Source organism: Oncorhynchus kisutch, linkage group LG30 (assembly GCF_002021735.2).
Source record: "Oncorhynchus kisutch isolate 150728-3 linkage group LG30, Okis_V2, whole genome shotgun sequence".
NCBI classification, from domain to species: Eukaryota; Metazoa; Chordata; class Actinopteri; order Salmoniformes; family Salmonidae; genus Oncorhynchus; species Oncorhynchus kisutch.
In genome coordinates, this window is record NC_034203.2 from 47339019 (window position 1) to 47353005 (window position 13987).

At 43.6% G+C, this 13987-nt stretch overlaps 1 protein-coding gene across 1 annotated transcript in view; it reads right to left on the reverse strand.

The window, feature by feature from the left end:
• The window catches only part of st6galnac5a (ST6 (alpha-N-acetyl-neuraminyl-2,3-beta-galactosyl-1,3)-N-acetylgalactosaminide alpha-2,6-sialyltransferase 5a), a 46132-nt gene extending 33417 nt beyond the window's left edge, over positions 1 to 12715 (reverse strand). Inside the window, exons 1-2 of the mRNA XM_031810975.1 lie at positions 12497 to 12715; positions 2972 to 3190 (exon numbers count right to left, since the gene is read on the reverse strand). Coding sequence (XP_031666835.1) covers positions 2972 to 3190; positions 12497 to 12499 — 222 coding nt within the window. The 5' untranslated portion in view covers positions 12500 to 12715. The remainder of the gene's footprint in view (positions 1 to 2971; positions 3191 to 12496) is intronic.
• Positions 12716 to 13987: the final 1272 nt, after the last annotated feature.

Here is a 13987-nt window from a genome sequence, read left to right on the forward strand (position 1 = left end):
CATCGACCTGGCCAAGGCTTTCGACTCTGTCAATCACCATGTTCTTATCGGCAGACTCAACAGCCTTGGTTTCTCAAATTATTGCCTCTCCTGGTTCACCAACTACTTCTCAGATAGAGTTCAGTGTGTTAAATTGGAGGGACTGTTGTCCGGACCTCTGGCAGTCTCTATGGGGTGCCACAGGGTTCAATTCTCGGGTCAACTCTCTTCTCTGAATACATTAATGATGCTGCTCTTGCTGCTGGTGATTATCTGATCCACGTCTACGCAGACGACACCATTCTGTATACTTCTGACCCTTCTTTGGACACTGTGTTAACTAACCTCCAGATGAGCTTCAATGCCATACAACTCTCCTTCCATGGCCTCCAACTGCTCTTAAATGCAAGTAAAACTAAATGCATGCTCTTCAACCAATCGCTGCCCGCACCTGCCCAACAAAGCATCCTCCACTCACGCTGCCAAACATACCCTCGTAAAACTGACTATCCTGCCGATCCTTGACTTCGGCGATGTCATTTACAAAATAGCCTCCAACAAGCTACTCAGCGAATTGGATGCAGTCTATCACAGTGCCATCCGTTTTGTCACCAAAGCCCCATATACTACCCACCACTGCGACCTGTATGCTGTCTCTGGCCCTCGCTACATATTCGTCGGCAAACCCACTGGCTCCAGGTCATCTGTAAGTCTCTGCTAGGTAAAGCTCCGCCTTATCTCAGTCCACTGGTCACCATAGCAGCACCCACCCGTTGCACGCGCTCCAGCAGGTATTTCTCACTGGTTACCATAGCAGCACCCACCCGTTGCACGCGCTCCAGCAGGTATATTTCACTGGTCACCATAGCAGCACCCACCCGTTGCACGCGCTCCAGCAGGTATTTCTCACTGGTCACCATAGCAGCACCCACCCGTTGCACGCGCTCCAGCAGGTATTTCTCACTGGTCACCAAAGCAGCACGCGCTCCAGCAGGTATTTCTCACTGGTCATCCCCAAAGTCAATTCCTTCCTTTACCCACCTTTCCTTCCAGTTTTCTGCTGCCAATGACTGGAACTACAAAAATCACTGAAGCTGGAGACTCATATCGCCCTCACTATCTTTAAGCACGAGCAGTCAGAGCAGCTTACAGATCACTGGACATGTACATAGCTCATCTGTAAATAGCCCATCCAATTTACCTCATCCCCATACTGTATTTATTTATTTATCTTGCTCCTTTGCACCCCAGTATCTCTACTTGCACATTTATCTTCTGCACATCTATCACTCCAGTGATAAATTATGAAAATTGTAATCATTTCGCCACTATGGCCTATTTATTGTCGTTCCTCCCTTATCCTATCTCATTTGCACACACTGTATATAGATTTTTCTATTGTGTTATTGACTGTATGTTTTACTCCATGTGTAACTCTGTGTTGTTTCTGTCGCACTGCTATGCTTTATCTTGGCCAGGTCGCAGTTGTAAATGAGAACTTGTTCTCAACTGGCCTACCTGGTTAAATAAAGGTGAAATAAATACCCCCCCCCAAAAAATACTATTCCTGCCTCGGCCTAAACATCAGCACCACAGGTAACTTCCACAAAGCTGAGAACGATCTGAGAGACAAGGCAAGAAGGGAATTCTATGCCATCAAAAGGAACATAAATTTCAACATACCAGTTAGGATTTGGCTAAAAATACTTGAATCAGTCATAGAGCCCATTGCCCTTTATGGTTGTGAGGTCTGGGGTCCGCTCACCAACCAAGACTTCACAAAATGGGACAAACACCAAATTCAGACTCTGCATTCAGAATTCTGCAAAAATATCCTCTGTGTACAACATAAAACACCAAATAATGCATGCAGAGCAGAATCAGGCCGATACCCACTAATTATCCAAATCCAGAACAGAGACGTTAAATTCTACAACTACCTAAAAGGAAGCGATTCTCAAACCTTCCATAGCAAAGCCACCACCTATACAGAGATTAACCTGGAGAAGAGTCCCCTAAGCAAGCTCTGTTCACAAACACCCCAGGACAGCAACACAATTAGATCCAACCAAATCATGAGAAAACAAAAAGATAATTACTTGACATATTGGAAAGAATTAACAAAAAAACTGAGCAAACTAGAATGCTATTTGGCCCTAAACAGAGAGTACACAGTGGTAGAATACCCGACCAGTGTGACTGACCCAAACTTAAGGAAAGCTTTGACTATGTACAGACTCAGTGAGCATAGCCTTGCTATTGAGAAAGGCCGCCGTAGGCAAGAGAAGACAGGCTATGTGCTCACTGCCCACAAAATGAGGTGGAAACTGAGCTGCACTTCCTAACCTCCTGCCCAATGTAAGACCATATTAGAGACACATATTTCCCACAGATAACACAGATACACAAAAAAATTGAAAACAAACCCAATTTCGATAAACTCCCATATCCACTGGGTCAAATACCACAGTGTGCTGTCACCAGCAAGATTTGTGACCTGTTGCCAAAAAGAAAAGGGCAACCAGTGAAGAACAAACACCATTGTAAATACAACCCATATTTATGTTGATTTATTTTACCTTTTGCACTTGATCTATTCGCACATCGTTACAACACTGTATATAGACATAATATGACATTTGAAATGTGTCTATTCCTTTGGAACTTGTGAGTGTAATGTATATTGTTCATTTGTTATTGTTTATTTCACTTCTGTTTATCTATTTCACTTGCTTTGACAATGTTAACATATGTTTTCCATGCCAATAAAGCCTCTTGAATTGAGAGAGAGAGAGAGAGAGAGAGAGAGAGAGAGAATTTCTTTAGCAGAAAAGATTCTTAGACAGTTAAGAGGGGAAATGAAATCATGCTGTCTTCCCACCTGTACATCCTCACAGTAGTTAGAGAGCAGGAGAGGGAGGAAGAGTAAACCAAAATACAGGAAGACAAGAGACATCAATTTAGAAAAAATGAAAAGGCCACCTGTGCCTACCTTGTGGTCGATGATAGCGCTGTATCCCTGTAGGACTGTAGGGCGAGGAGGTGGGGTACTGGTGGTCTGCTGCTGCTCAGTCTGCCATCTTCTTCTCGCTACATCACTCCCATCTCTGGACCTCTCCGCCGCGGCCGCGTTGGTAGTACCATGGAAACCAGCATGGTAGATTAAGAACAGGCTGCCACACAGAGTTATGACGAGGAGTAAAGCATGGCGCTGAGGGAACAAACACACAGAGAGAGAGGAGAGAATGGAGAGAGGAGAGAGAGAGGAGAGAATGGAGAGAGAGGAGAGAGAGAGGAGAGAATGGAGAGAGAGGAGAGAATGGAGAGAGGAGAGAGAGAGGAGAGAATGGAGAGAGAGGAGAGAGAGAGAGAGAGATAGGAGAGGAGAGAATGGAGAGAGAGAGGAGTGAGAGGAGAGAGGAGAGAGAGAGGGGGGAGTGAGAGAGAGAGGAGAGAGAGAGCGAGAGACAGAGAGAGGGGGGGAGGAGAGAGAGGGGGGGAGGAGAGAATGGAGAGAGAGGAGAGAGAGAGAGAGAGAGAGAGAGAGAGAGAGAGAGAGAGGGGGGAGAGGAGAGGAGAGGAGAGGAGAGGAGAGGAGAGGAGAGGAGAGGAGAGGAGAGGAGAGGAGAGGAGAGGAGAGGAGAGGAGAGGAGAGGAGAGGAGAGGAGAGGAGAGGAGAGGAGAGAGGAGCGAGAGGGGGGAGTGAGAGCGAGAGAGAGAGGAGAGAGAGAGAGAGAGGAGAGAGAGAGAGAGAGAGAGAGAGAGAGAGGGGGGAGTGAGAGAGAGGAGAGAATGGAGAGAGAGAGAGAGAGAGAGGGGGGAGTGAGAGAGAGGAGAGAATGGAGAGAGAGAGGAGAGAGAGGAGAGAGAGAGAGAGGAGAGAGAGAGGAGAGAATGGAGAGAGAGAGATAGCAAAGGCCAGGGTAACATAGTCAGAGATATTAAAGGCCAGGGTAACATAGTCAGAGATAGTAAAGGCCAGGGTAACATAACCAGAGATAGTAAAGGCCAGGGTAACATAGTCAGAGATAGCAAAGGCCAGGGTAAAGACAACTCCACATGTGAATCTGCAACTCCACATGTGAATCTGCAACGCCACATGTGAATCTGCAACGCCACATGTGAATCTGCAACGCCACATGTGAATCTGCAACGCCACATGTGAATCTGCAACTCCACATGTGAATCTGCAACGCCACATGTGAATCTGCAACTCCAAATGTGAATCTGCAACGCCACCTGTGAATCTGCAACTCCACATGTGAATCTGCAACGCCACATGTGAATCTGCAACGCCACATGTGAATCTGCAACTCCACATGTGAATCTGCAACTCCACATGTGAATCTGCAACTCCACATGTGAATCTGCAACGCCACATGTGAATCTGCAACGCCACATGTGAATCTGCAACGCCACATGTGAATCTGCAACGCCACATGTGAATCTGCAACGCCACATGTGAATCTGCAACGCCACATGTGAATCTGCAACGCCACATGTGAATCTGCAACGCCACATGTGAATCTGCAACTCCACATGTGAATCTGCAACGCCACATGTGAATCTGCAACGCCACATGTGAATCTGCAACTCCACATGTGAATCTGCAACGCCACATGTGAATCTGCAACTCCACATGTGAATCTGCAACGCCACATGTGAATCTGCAACGCCACATGTGAATCTGCAACTCCACATGTGAATCTGCAACGCCACATGTGAATCTGCAACGCCACATGTGAATCTGCAACGCCACATGTGAATCTGCAACTCCACATGTGAATCTGCAACTCCACATGTGAATCTGCAACGCCACATGTGAATCTGCAACGCCACATGTGAATCTGCAACGCCACATGTGAATCTGCAACGCCACATGTGAATCTGCAACTCCACATGTGAACCTGCAAATGTAGATTTTCCTGTGAATGTTTTTCACACGTGAAACTGCATGTCTGATTTTGAGGTGAAACATGTTATTCTCCTCACGTGAAAGGTCGTGTCAACATGTGAAAACGCAATTTCAAATCTGAAACTGAAACTGTCATGTTTTTTTTTTGTACTGGCCAACTCACTTCCTGACAGATTTTCCCCTTCAGACCCGGGATTCGAATTGCAGTTGCTGGCTCACCTCTCTAACCCCTAGGCTACATGCCGCACAAGTGCACTTCTTTTTACTAGAGCCCAGTCAAAAGTAGTGCACTATGTAGGGAATAGGCTACAATTTGGGTAATCTCCAGAAATACGTCTCTGCTGCTAAAGAAAGAAACCTGGCTCTTTTACACATTGTCCGATTGTTCTTTGTCTCCTAATCCTCAGAGACCATAGTTTGTTTTCTGAGTGATATTGTCCACAATAAAAGGTAAATGTGAAAGAAATGTTTAAATATCATTGATGGAATAGGTAGGCTACAACCTCAGAACTAGAATGAGATTCTAGAATGTAATCCAAACTATTTCTAGAATAAAATGTGATTCTATTTCTGTAGGATACACTAGCCTAGAACGTCAAGATAAACACTATAGACTACACTAGCCTAGAACGTCAAGATAAACACTATAGACTACACCAGCCTAGAACATCAAGATAAACACTATGGACTACACCAGCCTAGAACATCAAGATAAACACTATAGACTACACCAGCCTAGAACATCAAGATAAACACTATAGACTACACCAGCCTAGAACATCAAGATAAACACTACAGGGCACTAAAAATGTGTGTCAATAATTCCTCCATGCCTCGAAAACACAATGAGCCGTTTCCCCATAAAGGAAAATAACCTGCACACACTTTACAGTAGATGACGTTGCTTCATGTCCTTTACAGTAGATGACGTTGCTTCATGTCCTTTACAGTAGATGACGTTGCTTCATGTCCTTTACAGTAGATGACGTTGCTTCATGTCCTTTACAGTAGATGACGTTGCTTCATGTCCTTTACAGTAGATGACGTTGCTTCATGTCCTTTACAGTAGATGACGTTGCTTCATGTCCTTTACAGTAGATGACGTTGCTTCATGTCCTTTCTTACATTAATTACAAAAAGAGCAAGTATTCAGTATTGGCAAGAAAAACGGGTCGTCATGGTATCTAAGAAATTTCAAGGTAACATATTTCTTAATAAATCATAAATTAATCCACACAGCTGGATGTCTATTGTTCACAGCTTCTGTCGCATCTCCTTCTCAGCTGAGAGCAGCTAGTGAACACTAGGCTACAGATACTGAACACTAGGCTACAGATACTGAACACTAGGCTACAGATACTGAACACTAGGCTACAGATACTGAACACTAGGCTACAGATACTGAACACTAGGCTGTAGATACTGTACACTAGGCTACAGATACTGAACACTAGGCTACAGATACTGAACACTAGGCTACAGATACTGAACACTAGGCTACAGATACTGAACACTAGGCTACAGATACTGAACACTAAGCTACAGATACTGAACACTAGGCTACAGATACTGAACACTAGGCTACAGACATTACAGATACTGAACACTAGACTACAGATACTGAACACTAGGCTACAGATACTGAACACTGGGCTACAGACACTACAGGTACTGAAAACTTGGCTACAGACACTGAACACTAGGCAACATACACTACAGATACTGAACACTTGGCTACAGATACTGAACACTAGGCTACAGACACTACAGGTACTGAAAACATGGCTACAGACACTGAACACTAGGCAACATACACTACAGATACTGAACACTTGGCTACAGATACTGAACACTAGGCAACATACACTACAGATAATGAACACTTGGCTACAGATACTGAACACTAGGCTACAGATACTGAACACTAGACTACAGACACTGAACACTAGACTACAGATACAGAACACTAGGCTACAGATACTGAACACTAGGCTACAGATACTGAACACTAGGCTACAGATACTGAACACTAGGCTACAGATACTGAATACAAGACTACAGATACTGAACACTAGGCTACAGATACTGAACACTAGGCTACAGATACTGAACACTAGGCTACAGACACTACAGATACTGAACACTAGGCTACAGATACTGAAAACTAGGATACAGATACTGAACACTAGGCTACAGATACTGAACATTAGGCTACAGATACTGAACACTAGACTACAGACACTACAGGTACTGAAAACTTGGCTACAGACACTGAACACTAGGCAACATACACTACAGGTACTGAACACTAGACTACAGATACTGAACACTAGGTAACATACACTACAGATAATGAACACTTGGCTACAAATACTGAACACTAGACTACAGATACTGAACACTAGGCTGCAGATACTGAACACTAGACTACAGATACTGAACACTAGGCTACAGATACTGAACACTAGGCTGCAGATACTGAACACTAGACTACAGATACTGAACACTAGGCTACAGATACTGAACACTAGACTACAGATACTGAACACTAGACTACAGATACTGAACACTAGGCTACAGATACTGAACACTAGGCTACAGATACTGAACACTAGACTACAGATACTGAACACTAGGCTACAGACACTACAGATACTGAACACTAGACTACAGATACTGAACACTAGGCTACAGACACTACAGATACTGAACACTAGGCTACAGATACTGAACACTAGACTACAGATACTGAACACTAGGCTACACATACTGAACACTAGACTACAGATACTGAACACTAGACTACAGATACTGAACACTAGGCTACAGATACTGAACACTAGGCTACAGATACTGAACACTAGGCTACAGATACTGAACACTAGGCTACACATACTGAACACTAGACTACAGATACTGAACACTAGGCTACAGATACTGAACACTAGGCTACAGACACTACAGATACTGAACACTAGGCTACAGATACTGAACACTAGGCTACATACACTACAGATACTGAACACTAGACTACAGATACTGAACACTAGGCTACAGATACTGAACACTGGGCTACCAACACTACAGATACTGAACACTAGGCTACAGACACTACAGGTACTGAAAACTTGGCTACAGACACTGAACAGTAGGCAACATACACTACAGATACTGAACACTTGGCTACAGATACTGAACACTAGGCAACATACACTACAGATAATGAACACTTGGCTACAGGTACTGAATACTAGACTACAGACACTGAACACTAGACTACAGATACTGAACACTAGGCAACATACACTACAGATAATGAACACTTGGCTACAGATACTGAGCACTAGACTACAGACACTGAACACTAGACTACAGATACTGAACACTAGGCTACAGATACTGAACACTAGACTACAGATACTGAACACTAGGCTACAGATACTGAACACTAGGCTACAGACACTACAGATACTGAACACTAGGCTACAGATACTGAACACTAGGCTACAGACACTACAGATACTGAACACTAGACTACAGATACTGAACACTAGGCTACAGATACTACAGATACTGAACACTAGACTACAGATACTGAACACTAGGCTACAGATACTGAACACTAGGCTACAGATACTGAACACTAGGCTACAGATACTGAACACTAGGCTACTGACACTGAACACTAGGCTACAGATACTGAACACTAGACTACAGATACTGAACACTAGGCTACAGATACTGCAGATACTGAACACAAGGCTACAGATACTGAACACTAGGCTAAGCTACAGAACACTTGGCTACAGATACTCAACACTAGGCTACAAACACTACAGATACTGAACACTAGGGTACAGATACTGAACACTAGACTACAGATACTGAACACTAGGCTACAGACACTGAACACTATACTACAGATACTGACCACAAGACTACAGATACTGAACACTAGGCTACAGATACTGAACACTAGGCTACCGACACTGAACACTAGGCTACAGATACTGAACACTAGACTACAGATACTGAACACTAGGCTACAGATACTGAACACTAGGCTACAGACACTACAGATACTGAACACTAGGCTACAGATACTGAACACTAGACTACAGATACTGAACACTAGGCTACAGATACTGAACACTAGGCTACAGATACTGAACACTAGACTACAGATACTGAACACTAGGCTACAGATACTGAACACTAGGCTACAGATACTGAACACTAGACTACAGATACTGAACACTAGGCTACAGATACTGAACACTAGGCTACAGACACTACAGATACTGAACACTAGGCTACAGATACTGAACACTAGGCTACAGACACTACAGATACTGAACACTAGACTACAGATACTGAACACTAGGCTACAGATACTGAACACTAGGCTACAGATACTGAACACTAGGCTACAGATACTGAACACTAGGCTACCGACACTGAACACTAGGCTACAGATACTGAACACTAGACTACAGATACTGAACACTAGGCTACAGATACTGCAGATACTGAACACAAGGCTACAGATACTGAACACTAGGCTAAGCTACATAACACTAGGTTACAGATACTCAACACTAGGCTACAGATACTGAACACTAGGGTACAGATACTGAACACTAGACTACAGATACTGAACACTAGGCTACAGACACTGAACACTATACTACAGATACTGAACACTAGGCTACAGATACTGAACACTAGGCTACAGATACTGAACACTAGGCTACCGACACTGAACACTAGGCTACAGATACTGAACACTAGACTACAGATACTGAACACTAGGCTACAGATACTGCAGATACTGAACACAAGGCTACAGATACTGAACACTAGGCTAAGCTACAGAACACTAGGCTACAGATACTCAACACTAGGCTACAGACACTACAGATACTGAACACTAGGCTACAGACACTGAACACTAGACTACAGATACTGAACACTAGACTATAGATACTGAACACAAGGCTACAGACACTACATATACTGAACACTCGACTACAGATACTGAACACTGGACTACAGATACTGAACACTAGGCAACAGACACTACCAACACTGAACACTAGACTACAGATGATGAACACAAGACTACAGATACTGAACACTAGGCTACAGATACTGAACACTAGACTACAGATACTGAACACTAGGCTACAGACACTGAACACTAGACTACAGATACTGAACACTAGACTACAGATGCTGAACACAAGGCTACAGATACTGACCACAAGACTACAGATACTGAACACTAGGCTACAGATACTGAACACTAGACTACAGATACTGAACATTAGACTACAGATACTGAACACTAGGCTACCGACACTGAGCACTAGGCTGCAGATACTGAACACTAGACTACAGATACTGAACACTAGGCTACAGATACTGAACACTAGGCTAAGCTACAGAACACTAGGCTACAGATACTGAACACTAGGCCACAGACACTACAGGTACTGAACACTAGGCTACAGATACTGAACACTAGGCTACAGATACTGAACACTAGGCTACAGATACTGAACACTGGGCTACAGATACTGAAAACTAGGCTACAGATACTGAACACTAGGCTACAGATACTGAACACTAGGCTACAGATACTGAACACTAGACTACAGATACTGAACACTAGGCTACAGATACTGAACACTAGACTACATATACTGAACACTAGGCTACAGATACTGAACACAAGGCTACAGATACTGAACACTAGGCTACAGATACTGAACAGAAGGCTACAGATACTGCAGATACTGAACACAAGGCTACAGATACTGAACACTAGGCTACAGATACTGAACACTAGGCTAAGCTACAGTAGATTGAACAGCATTACAGTGACTACAACATGCAATACTGTAGAGAAAACAATGATTCAGATGCGCAGACAAACAGTTCTATTCAGATGTGCAGACAGACAGTTGTATTCAAATGTGCAGACAGACAGTTCTATTCAGTTGTGCAGACAGACAGTTATATTCAGATGTGCAGACAGACCGTTTTATTCAGATGTGAAGACATACAGTTATATTCAGATGTGAAGACATACAGTTCTATTCAGTTGTGCAGACAGACAGTTATATTCAAATGTGCAGACAGACAGTTCTATTCAGTTGTGCAGACAGACAGTTCTATTCAGATGTGCAGACAGAGAGTTATATTCAAATGTGCAGACAGACAGTTCTATTCAAATGTGCAGACAGACAGTTCTATTCAGATGTGCAGACAGACAGTTCTATTCAGATGTGCAGACAGACATTTCTATTCAGTTGTGCAGACAGACAGTTATTTTCAGCTGTGAAGACAGGCAGTTGTATTCAGATGTGCAGACAGACAATTCTATTCAGTTGTGCAGACAGACAGTTATATTCAAATGTGCAGACAGACAGTTCTATTCAGAGGTGCAGACAGACAGTTATATTCAGTTGTGCAGACAGACAGTTATATTCAGTTGTGCAGACAGACAGTTCTATTCAAATGTGCAGACAGACAGTTCTATTCAGTTTTGCAGACAGACAGTTATATTCAGCTGTGCAGACAGACAGTTCTATTCAAATGTGCAGACAGACAGTTCTATTCAGATGTGCAGACAGACCGTTCTAGTCAGCTGTGAAGACAGGCAGTTGTATTCAGATGTGCAGACAGACAATTCTATTCAGTTGTGCAGACAGACAGTTATATTCAGATGTGCAGACAGACAGTTATATTCAGTTGTGCAGACAGACAGTTCTATTCAGTTGTGCAGACAGACAGTTCTAGCCTAAGAATAGACATGACGACAATAGTTCAACAAGGTCCTACCATGGTGACTAGTTCAACAAGATCCTACCATGGTGTCGAGCTCAACAAGATCCTACCATGGTGTCTAGTTCAAAAACATCCTACCATGGTGACTAGTTCAACAAGATCCTACCATGGTGTCTAGTTCAACAAGATCCTACCATGGTGTCTAGTTCAACAAGATCCTACCCCAGTGTCTAGTTCAACAACATCCTACCACGGTGACTAGTTCAACAAGATCCTACCACGGTGACTAGTTCAACAAGATCCTACCATGGTGACTAGTTCAACAAGATCCTACCATGGTGACTAGTTCAACAAGATCCTACCATGGTGTCTAGTTCAACAAGATCCTACCATGGTGTCTAGTTCAACAAGATCCTACCATGGTGTCTAGTTCAACAAGATCCTACCACAGTGTCTAGTTCAACAAGATCTTACCATGATGTCTAGTTCAACAAGATCCTACCATGGTGTCTAGTTCAACAAGATCTTACCATGGTGTCGAGTTCAACAAGATCTTACCATGGTGTCTAGTTCAACTATATCTTACCATGGTGTCAAGTTCAACTAGATCTTACCATGGTGTCTAGTTCAACAAGATCCGACCATAGTGTCTAGTTCAACAAGATCTTACCATGATGTCTAGTTCAACAAGATCCTACCATAGTGTCTAGTTCAACAAGATCCGACCATGGTGTCTAGTTCAACAAGATCTTACCATGGTGTCTAGTTCAACAAGATCCTACCATGATGTCGAGTTCAACAAGATCCTACCATTTTGCAGCACCTCTCCGTCTTATTTGTTGTAGTGTGCACTCGTAGCTCCAGTTTTCCTCATGCTATCGGTCCGTCTATATAGAACAGCAGCGGGATAATATCTTCTCCTTGCATCCCATCACTCTCACTCTGTCATCAATATGGTGCTGTGTTGGGGATGTCTCCTTTCTCTAGCAGCGCTGTGTGTGTCAGATCACCGACTGTGTAGAAACGGACCTGAAGCCAAGCGCGATACACAGTGTAGAGGACAGATGTTGCCTGTTGGAGTACAGCATGGTCTTAAAGCTCACAGCGTTTCGGATCTGAAGGTAGAAAGCAACGACAGGCTCCTCTCTGTAACCAATAAGGACACTGGAACACAGAGCACCTCCACAATAACCACGCAAGTGTGAGCAACAGTGGCTTATTCAATCCATGGTGCTGAACTGAAACGGCCGTTGTGTCGGATCCTAGATATTTCACTTTGGATGCGTGCTGGTTGTCCGTAGCTCTGAATGACAGCTGTTTGAATGACACATTAACTTATTCCAATTAATGAAGGAGAATAATTATCTCCCTGCCGGGTATATTGACATCAATGTGCAGAGTGATTGTGAGAGCACTGGATCGTAAAATTCCACTCTGGGTTGTTTCAGCATTATAATCTTCTGAAAATAATATCTGAATGGTCCTGAGAGACAATATATGTCCTATGGAACCTGGTCAACAGTCCCTATATAGAGCCCTATGGAACCTGGTCAACAGTCCCTGTATAGAGCCCTATGGAAGCTGGTCAACAGTCCCTATATAGAGCCCTATGGAACCTGGTCAACAGTCCCTATATAGAGCCCTATGGAACCTGGTCAACAGTCCCCATATAGAGCCCTATGGAACCTGGTCAACAGTCCCTATATAGAGCCCTATGGAAGCTGGTCAACAGTCCCTATATAGAGTCCTATGGAACCTGGTTAACAGTCCCTATATAGAGCCCCATGGAACCTGGTCAACAGTCCCTATATTGAGCCATATGGAATGTGGTCAACAGTCCCTATATAGAGCCCTATGGAACCTGGTCAACAGTCCCTATATAGAGCCCTACAGAAGCTGGTCAATAGTCCCTATATAGAGCCCTATGGAACCTGGTCAATAGACCCTATATAGAGCCCTATTGAACCTGGTCAACTGTCCATATAGAGCCCTATGGAAGCTGGTCAACAGTCCCTATATAGAGTCCTATGGAAGCTGGTTAACAGTCCCTATATAGAGTCCTATGGAACCTGGTCAACAGTCCCTATATTGAGCCATATGGAATGTGGTCAACAGTCCCTATATAGAGCCCTATGGAACCTGGTCAACAGTCCCTATATAGAGCCCTACAGAAGCTGGTCAATAGTCCCTATATAGAGCCCTATGGAACCTGGTCAATAGACCCTATATAGAGCCCTATTGAACCTGGTCAACTGTCCATATAGAGCCCTATGGAAGCTGGTCAACAGTCCCTATATAGAG